Source organism: Myotis davidii, unplaced genomic scaffold, assembly GCF_000327345.1.
Source record: "Myotis davidii unplaced genomic scaffold, ASM32734v1 scaffold271, whole genome shotgun sequence".
Classification (NCBI taxonomy): Eukaryota; Metazoa; Chordata; class Mammalia; order Chiroptera; family Vespertilionidae; genus Myotis; species Myotis davidii.
The window spans coordinates 885529-895640 of NW_006284839.1; the positions used below are offsets into that span (position 1 = coordinate 885529).

General features: G+C 44.9%; 1 protein-coding gene across 1 annotated transcript in view; it reads left to right on the top strand.

Moving 5' to 3' along the window:
- The window catches only part of MYOF (myoferlin), a 144265-nt gene that overhangs the window by 42885 nt on the left and 91268 nt on the right, over nt 1–10112 (top strand). The window contains exon 5 of the mRNA XM_006755111.2: nt 70–157. Within this exon, the coding sequence (XP_006755174.1) occupies nt 70–157 (88 nt within the window). The remainder of the gene's footprint in view (nt 1–69; nt 158–10112) is intronic.

The following is a 10112-nucleotide window of genomic DNA, read 5'->3' on the forward strand; positions in this document are numbered from 1 at the left end:
TGGTTTGCATGTCTGTAGCATTCCAATACCCTGCACTGACTCTGTTTATATTGCATTGTTTCTACCCAGGCCACCATTGACTTGGTGATTGGCTATGATCCTCCTTCAACTCCACATCCAAATGACCACAGTGGGACCAGCGTGTCAGGCATGGGAGGTAAGCGGACCCTTCTGAAGGCCCAGCCTACCCCGGGGGGCTCTACGGAAGACATACGGAGTCTCCAAGAAGGCCTTCCTTGTCTTTACACTGTCTGTAGCTCCCTGCTCACCTAGACAGGGCCCCGTGAGGCAGGTGGAGCTGCCCTGAATCGGGAGGTAAGACAGTGCCTCACAGTGAGCTGAGTCAGCACATACAGACTCCAGCAGAAGTTTCTAAGCGAGGCTTTGCTATGGATTTGTAGCTTCCACACCAGACAATGTCCCCTGGTTGTGAGGCTCCAGGAGTAAACTCTCCTCTCCTCACGTATCTGTCCACCTCCAAGTGTGCAACCACCAACCAGGCTGTGTTCTTGGCCGCCAGTGTCCTGGTCAGCGCCCTTGTTTTGGAACCTCTTTCTTTCTCTCCCTTGGCCCTGATCCCCAGCCCCACTCCCCACTGCTAGACAGCCCCTTGGTGCTTTAAGCAACTGAAATTTTGCATAACCCACCTTTCTCTCCTTGTTCTCTGACATGCGTTGTCAGTCACTCAGAGCCGTTGGGTGCTGCTCTGGATGGGACTGGGGGCGGGGGCTGGGGGAAGACTTTGGGTCGCAGGTGGACGGAAGTCTGCAAGACAGTCAGGCCTTTCGCACAGCTGAGTTTGGCCTCCTCTTAGCGTCTTTCCAGGGAGATGTGATGCTGAAGTGTCTCTGTCCCTTCGTCCGCCCTGAGAGGTGTCACCAAACCCCTCCCTGCTCCCTCAGCCTTGGCCTGTGCCCCAGAGGAAGGGGCCCCCTGTCCCACCCGCTCACCTGCTGCCTTGAAAGTCTCCTCTTGGGAGGCTCCCTGGTGCTCTTCCTTGCCAGGATTGGCTTCTCAGGTTCTATTTTCTCTTAGTTTCTGCTGGTTCTGAACCTGCCTAAGTGGTCTGCTCAGCATCCGCAGCAGCACCTCCCTTCCTGCCCTGTGGTGTCTCTGCTCATTCCTCCCTGACCTCTTGTCTCACCTCAGCCTGACCCCAGCCATTGCCCGGCTCACCCACACCACACAGACAGCCCAGCATTCAGGATCTGACCCATTTATTGGCCAAGTTGTTGTGCGAGTTCAGCAAGGGTCAGCTGACTCCTCTTCCTTGGGAACAGTGGGGGCTGACGTAGCCCCAGCACATCAGTCACACGTTTTGCAGTCACCCTGTGCCCATCAGTACCAGGACCTGTTGTTAGGTCCTCAGACTCTCAGTCCCACAGGAGCTCTGCAGTGGCTCCTGTGTGCTGCCACCGCAGAGATGACCACAGAGGTCTTGAACAACATACCATCTGGGGCTGCACTGAGTCGTTCTACCCATTTCCTTCTCACCTCCTTCACTGACCATTGCATCGGAAAGAGGTACTTTCTGGCCCACAAAAGGCAGCTCCAACTGGTAGGATATCAGGAGTAGCCTCTGAATTGGGAGGATCAGCATGCCTTTCCTCACACCGACATTTTTCCTAAGCCGGACCCTGTGTATTAGTTTCCTAGCGGTGATAAAGTACCACAAACTGGGTGGCTTCAATAATATAAATTTATCCTCTCACATTTCCATAGCCTATGAGTTTGAAATCAAGGTGTCAGTAGGGTTGGGTCCTTCTGAAAACTTTGAGGGAGAATTTGTTCCATGCCTTTCTCCTCCCTGCTGGTGGCTGCTGGCAGTCCTTGGCCATCTCTCCAGTCCGCCTCTGTCATCACAGTGTCCTCCTGTGTGTCTCTATCCTCATATGGTGTGTGTGTGTGTGTGTGTGTGTGTGTGTGTGTGTGTGTGTGTCTGAATTCACCTCTTATAGGGACTCCAGTCATTGGGATAGGCCCATCCTAATCCAGTGTGACCTCATCTCAGCTTGATTACATCTACAAAGATCCTATTTCCAAGTCAGGCCCCATTCTGAGGTTACAAATGGGCATGACTTTTGGGAGGACCCTGTTCAACCCAGTATCCTGGTGGATAAAAGGCAGTTTCATTATGTATATTCCATTTCAAAAAACTGAAATGTTAAATGAGCCTTTTTGTGTCACCCCTTAGGGAACAAATAACACTGTGGTTCATTCAAATGAAAAGAGTAAACTTGTACTTTATAGTAAATTGGTGTTGTACCATTTCTTAGTATTTATGGAATAAAGAAAACAGTTGCTGGGTTTCTTAACCCCTTGTTAGATGCTGTCATGCTGGGGGTGCCAGATGCTTGACAGTACTGCCCTCCAGGGACTTTCAGTCCAGGTTTGGATATAAGACGTTTTTATCCTGAAGGTGGATCAGACCAAGAGCTTTGGGGTCAGACTGGTCCAGGTTGGATTCTGTGTCTATGGTTAATAATTCACTTAACATTTCTTTACTGTAACATGGGGATATAATAGCAGCACTTACATCATAAAGTTGAGGCAAGGATTAAATGAGATAATGAATATAAAGTACTTAGCCCAGTCCCTGGCATACAGTAAGTGCTATCCTAATGGTGACTGTTATTATTATTATTACTATTACTAGAGGCCCAGAGGGAGAGGAAGGAAGAGAGAGACAGAGGCCTATCCATCTGTTGCTCCACTTATGTATTCGTTGGTTGATTCTTGTATGTGCCCTGACCGGAGAGCAAACCCACAACAGTTGTGGACAATTTGCATATTCTTCTATTATTAGTATAGATGAAAAAAACAAGTCCAGTTGGCTGGCACACTCTGTATAAAGTTGCTTCCTCTAAAAAACAGAGCTATTAGAAAAGAATGTTCTGGTTTGGCTCAGTTGAAATGACTAAATGCTTTCTTTTAAAAATATCTTTAAAAAGATTTTTTTTAATGGACCCAAAGACTTTGAGAATAACCAGTTTATGAAGCTATAGGACGTGGAGGGGAGTTCCTTCTCCTGGGATGGACTGTGTAAGCCCAAGCTCAGAAAACATGCCATTCCCTGGGGCAAAGGCTCCTTCCTGGGAAATGAGAAAAGCATCAACTGGTGAACTTTTAAACCCACTAGAGAGAAAGCCCTTGCCACCGAGGCTCCCTGTGCTCCGGCTCCTCCTCACTGCCTGACTTGTCACCAATGCTCCTGCAGTGCTGGGGCTGAGAGTCACCGCCCTCTTGGGAAGCTGACTCAAAGCGGATCCCCGGCAGCGGGCCAGGTCCTCCTCAGTCCTTCAGAATTCCTGACACTATGGGATGGAGGCAGGAAATGAACCAGAACTTGGGTTCCTTTTGTTTGGATTTCAGACAAAGAATGTTACTAAGTGCTGGCCTCCAAATGAGCTGTGTCTGAAGGGCCATTTTATTTTAAGTGTGAGATGACAAAGGGAATTTCTTTATTTAAAAAAAATAAACAGGCTTCTTTGACCTGGACATGCTGTCTTTGTTCTGTAGGATGAATATTCACCAAGGCTGGGTCAAGGGCAGCATCTGAATGTTGGTTTCATAATCTAACAGAAACTTTTCTTCAGCATTAAAAAAAAATCTTTCAATATCCTAGATCAGTGGTTGGCAAACCGTGGCTCGCGAGCCACATGCGGTTCTTTGGCCCCTTCAGTGTGGCTCTTCCACAAAATACCATGTGTGGGCGCACACCGACAGTGCGATTGAAACTTTGTGGCCCATGCGCAGAAGTCGGTTTTCGGCCTGGGCGAGTCTATTTTGAAGAAGTGGCGTTAGAAGAAGTGGGGGGTGTCAGTTGGCCGGGCGACTGGAGATGCAGCGCAGGCGGGCCATGGGATACACAGCGCGGGGGGAGGTACATTGTTTTGAGGTACATTTGCTGAGGTCGACCCCTTCCAACTCTCCCATCCACACTCGTCTATCTGCAACAAGTATACAAGACGAGTGTGGATGGGAGAGTTGGAAGGGGGTGACCTCAGCGAACGTACCTCAATCAGATTGAGGATGTTTTTAGCAAAGGCCAACTTAGGAGTACTCTAATTAAGTTAATAACAATGTACCTACCTATATAGTTTAAGTTTAAAAAATTTGGCTCTCAAAAGAAATTTCAATCGTTGTACTGTTGATATTTGGCTCTGTTGACTAATGAGTTTGCCGACCACTGTCCTAGACTATCTGGATGTTTCAAGGGAAAACACTTTTTGTCTTAATGTGACAATTTAATTAAACTAATCAAATATATCTTTGAGTACCTACTATGACTCCATGCTAGGGAAGACACACACACACACACACACACACACACACACACGTACGCACGCACACACACCACACCAATTTACAATCTTGGGAGAAGGTAAAACCAACAAACTTGAGACAGAGAAATAACAGCCAGAGAGCCTGCCTCCTGCCATGTGTACCTTAATGAAGTTAAGGAGATGGCTGGCCCAGAATATCTTCCTTTTCCCTTTAGTTGACTCCAAAAAATAACAAGCAAAAAAACCCATTTTTCTATTCTACATAAAAGTAATGAGTAAGTTTCCTCTAATTTATATAGGACTTTTCAAATCTTAAAAATTTGAGCTTGTTGATTTTTTTTTTTAGTACAAAAGCAATACCTGCTTGTAAAAATGTTAATATCACAGAATTATAAGACATAGAAAGTTCACAGTTCCATTTTTCTCAGATAATGACTGTTCACGACTACCCATATTGGTGTTAAAGGTTATCCTCCACATAGTGGGTACTACAAAGATGAAATTTGAGATATTAATGGTAGAACACAGAAGTGAAGATTTTCAGGAAAATTTACCCCTACAAGTGGAAGAAACTTATATGACCATAGGTCTCAGGAACTGAATACCTGAGGGGTTCATGTGAGTTTTTTTAATACTTTTTTTAAAGAGCAGTTTTAGGGTTACCACAAAATTGAGAGGAAGGTACAGAAATTTCCCCAATACTCCCTGCCCTCACACATATATTGCTTCCCCCATAATCAACATCACTCACTAGAATGGTACATTTTCTATGAAGGATGAACCTACTTTGACACATAATAGTTCATTGGGTTCGGACAAATATATAATGACATGTATCCATCATCCTATATAATAAAAGGGTAATATGCAAATTTACTGAACAGCAGAACGACTGATTGCTATGATGTGCACTGACCACCTGGGGGCAGAAGCTAAACACAGGAGCTGCCCCTGGTGGTCAGTGTGCTCCCACAGGGGGAGCACTGCTCAGCCACAAGCCGGGCTGATGGCTGGTGAGCGCAGCGGCCCGCCTCCACAACAGCACTAAGAATGTCCCACTGGGCCTAAGCCATCAGTCGGACATCCCTCGAGGGCTTCTGGACTGCAAAAGGCCGCAGGCCGGGCTGAGGGACCCCCGATCCCAGTGCACGAATGTCGTGCACCGGGCCTCTAGTTATAATATAATACAGAGTATTTCCAGTGCCCTAAAGATCCTCTGTGCTTTGCATATTCATCTCTCCCCACCACCAACCTTTCGTAACCACTGGTTGTTTTATTGTCTCCATAGTTTGTTTTCTTTCCTGATTGTCCTAGAGTTGGAATCATGCAATACATAGCCTTTTAAGATTGGCTTCTTTCACTTAAAAATATACACTTAAGACTCCTCCATGTCTTTTCACAGCTTATAACTTATTTTTCTAAGTGCTGAATAATACTTCATTGTTAGGATGTACCACAGTTTATTTATCCATTCCCCTACTGAAGTATATCTTGGTTGCTTCCAAATTTGGCAATTGTGAATTAGGGTGCTGTAAACATCAATGTGCATTTTTTGTTTTGTTTAGTGGGCATGTATTTTCAACTCCTTTTGGGTAAATACCAAGTAGCATGATTGCTGTATTGTATGTGGTAAGAGTAGGTTTAGTTTTTTAAGAAATTTCCAAACTGTCTTCCAAAGTGTCTGTACCATTTGCATTCCCACCAGCAATGAAGGAGAGTTCTTTTTTTAAAAAAATATTTTATTGATTTTTTACAGAGAGGGAAGGAGAGGGATAGAGAGTTAGAAACATCGATCAGCTGCCTCCTGCACACCCCCTACTGGGGATGTGCCCACAACCAAGGTACATGCCCTTGACTGGAATCGAACCTGGGACCCTTCAGTCCACAGGCCAATGCTCTATCCACTGAGCCAAACCAGTTAGGGCCGAAGGGGAGTTCTTATTGCTCCACATCCTTGCCAGCATTTGGTTTTGTCGGTGTTCCAGATTTGAGCCATTCAGATAAGAATGTAGTGGTCCCTGATGACAGTTGGTGTGGAGCATCTTTTCATATGCTTATTTGCCGTCTGTATATATTCTTTGATGAGGTATCTGTTAAGGTCTTCGGTCCATTTTAGTCAGGTTGTTTGTTTTCTTATTGTTGAGTTCTAAGAGTTCTTTGTATATTTTAAATAATAGTCCTTTGTCATATATGTCTTTTTGCAAATATTTTCTCTCTGTGACTTGTGTTTGAATTCTTTTGACATTGTCTTTTGCAGAGCAGGTTTGTTAAGTGGCTTGACTAAAGTGTGTGGTGTTAAAGGTACCCTTTCTTTGGCCTACTTCTGAGACTGCTCCCATGACACATGCGTGGGCTGATCCAGGCTGCAGGCTTGACCTTCTGAAAACCTGTTACTTTCTCCACTCGATTCGCCAGATGTCAGTGAGCTTGACTCGAGCCCACATTCTCATGCTCAGATTAAACTATTTTTAAAATCTCCCATCTATTTTTAAAGAACCATCTGTTAAAATTGTGCTTTATCCAATGATAGAAATACAAAATGTCATGCTGAGCCAAACTTGGTGCTTCAAATTGATTTCATTCCACAAACACCAAAGTCACTTTGCTTGAAATTAAATGATATCCAGTTCAGAAAGCATTTATTGACACCTGTTTGGAGACATACACAGGTGAGAAAGGCATTGTTTGCCACCAAGGAGTGCATTTCACAAGAAAGGGAAGATATAAATATGAATAACTATAGGTCATAGCTGAATAGAATCAATTCCTCAAGAGAAGACTGGGCAAATTTTTACATGGGAAATAACTTCTGTCAGCTGTTCGTTTCAACTGTGGATTCGTAGTGCCTCGTGCGGCACTTGGAAAGTCATAGGTAGTCGGTAAATGCCTGGTTGGTTGAGTGAATGCATGGGTGAGTGAATGGTGGAAGTGCAATGGATATGGTTAAATGTGTGTGTTTTTCCCCCCAAGAAAGTCATTTTGGGGAACACTAGGGAATAGACAAATTTGACTGATCCATTCAGAGGTGTAATAAAAGGGAAGCATGTTCCTGAGGGCTGGGAGTGCCAGGCTGGGCCATTTGTCCTTGATGGACACCCTTGTTTGTTTTCTGAACAGGAGCTGACTCGGTCAGAGCTGAGCTGGAAAAGGATCAGTGTGCTAGGAGATCGCTGCAGGATCTCTAAATGACTGTGGCCAGCAAACTGATTGGATTAGGCCAACTTTTTCCCAGGATATTTAAGAAAACCAAAGTGATCATAATAGACGAGTGGTTCTTAAAATTCAGACACAGTAAAATCGACAGGGGAGTTATTTAAATGTGCGGATTTCAGGCACTTACCTCCAGAAAGTCTAGTTTAGCTGGTTTAAAGGGGAGCCCCTCCTCCCCCTAATCTGTACGATTAACAGGAACTTCCAGGAGATCTTGATGCAGATAGATTTTGGAGCTCAGTTTGAGGAGTCCTGGGGTTGTGTTTACCTGTTAACATTATCTTGCCCAGACTCGACAGAGCTCTTGGGGCAATATTTCCCAGACTGGCTTATAGCATGTGTTTGCATTGCTGTTAGAAGCTCTTCATGGTACCTTTGTTCTGGTCTATAATTTGGAACCATTCCAGGAGATTCTTAGGGCACATATAGTACCATTTACCCAAGAATTGAGGTGGAGGGTAATTAATTGTTTATGTGGTGTGTTTTTTTGTTTTGTTTTTCGATCCCTCCTCCCTCATCTATCTGCTTATGGTTGGACACAGATGTTTATTTATATACTGTAGCATGTTAGAAACCCAGGAAAGTTATTACTCAACATTCCAGCTAAATCAGCTGTTATCTCCAAATGTTTTCATGCTTAGAAACTTCCTCTCTCCTATTCTGTTTTGTACTTTTTAACTTGCATTGATGATATTATACCAGCCCTTTGTTCTGACTTTCCAATGACCTTTGCTAATTAAATTCTGCTTTACCCAGTACCACCACTTATCAAGACTTTGTCATGAGGAGCAAAATTAATATCACGGGCAGTGGTTGGCATTCTAGGACTCTAAAAAATAAATGAGTGGGAAGAGTGTTTGGATAAGGATGCCTGCTAGCCAGGGTGGGGTGTGGCTTGGGTGGAGGTGGCTATATTCCAGGCCAAGAGAAACCCAGAGGTGACTGGGCAAGTGTTCCTTTTCCTCAGCCATTCCTAGGCATTGCTAACAGGACCTCCCTGTGGTTAGATGGAGGTGATGGAGGTGGGGAAGAACAGCCTGCAGATCTGGTGACATCTGAGTGACTAGCAGTCCACTCTCTTCTGCTTGATAGGGAAGAGAAATGCTAGATGAGGAGAGGGTGGGAGGCTGGAGGAAGAAGAGGGGTTGCTACCCACTGGGGAAAGGTACTGTTAGGCATGGCAAAGGCAAATCTGACTGTATCATAAGGCCACCAACTCTTCCCACTGGGTGGACAAACAGTAGCCTTATAGGGAAGTGCCATTGTCACAGGGGACTACACACAGGGGCAGTTTGTAGGAATATTGCTGTTGAGCTTCTGGAAAGAGGCCAGTACATCTCAGGAATTATGGAGACGTGTTAAGTTGCTGGAGTTGTGATGGAGAGCCATTCCTTAGTGTTCATTAAAATATCACTTGTGAGCAAGTGTGGGTCACAGAGGGGGTTACTGACATTCAGAAAGAAGGCAGATCAGCGCTGGCTGTAGTCAAAGCTCGGGAGGATTTGACTGCGTGACATGGTAATTGTTGGGGAGACAGGATGGCACTCAGACACAGGAACTGTGAAGGGTGTGTTGCAGCTGGAGAGGAACAGTAAAGACGAGCAGTAACTATAGAGGCTCTGTGGGGCCCAGGAAAGTTGTGTGTTTTTTTTTAATTGTGGGCTATATTTCCACATGTTTATATTATTAATTTTTTTTAATTGCAGCTTTGTTGATTTATTAACAATAGCCATTCTGAGAGGTATGAGGTGATATCTCATTGTAGTTTTAATTTGCATTTCCCTGATGATTAGTAATGCTGAGCGCCTTTTCACATGTCTATTGGGCATGTATGTCCTCTTTGGAGAAATGTCTCTTTGGGTCCTCTGCCCATTTTTAAATGTTTGTGGGGTTTTTTTTGGGGGGGGTGTTAATTTGTATGAGTTGCTTATGTATTTTGGATATTCAGCCCTTATTGAATGTATCAATGGTGAATGTCTTCTCCCATTCAGTAGGTTGTCTTTTCGTTTTGTTGATGGTGATGGTTTCCTTCAGTGACCAGCATGTTTATAGCTTGATGGGAATGCTGCAGTACAGGGGGGAACTTAATGAACAGGCACAGAGGCAGAAATTGCAGGAGGAGAATCCTTGAGTAGCAGGAGGAGATAAGATCCATGCCTATGCAGAGGGTTGGCCTCAGGTCAGGATGTATAGACAGATCAGGGATTGTAGCGGGAGGGAAGGCAGACAACAGATGCAGGAAAGATGGTAGATTTGGAGTTGGGAGGATGTGGAAATTCTTTTCTGATTGCAGACCTGTGGACTAGAGTAATAGATGGAGCAAAGAGAAAGACACCAGAGATGTCCTCTGTGGTGAGTTGAATAGTGTCCCCGAATTCCTGTCCACCCAGAACCTGAGAGTGTGACCTTATTTAGAGATAGCATCTTTATAGTTAAGATGAGGTCATACTGGATTAGGGAGGGCCCTAAATTCAGTGACTGGTGTCCTGTGAGAAGCGGTGAGGACCCAGGGACACACAGGGGAGGAGGCCGTGTGACAATAGAGACAGTGACTGGAGTGATGCAGCCAAGGATCCGGGAGCCACCAGCTAGTCGCGTCAAGGAAAGATCTTTCCC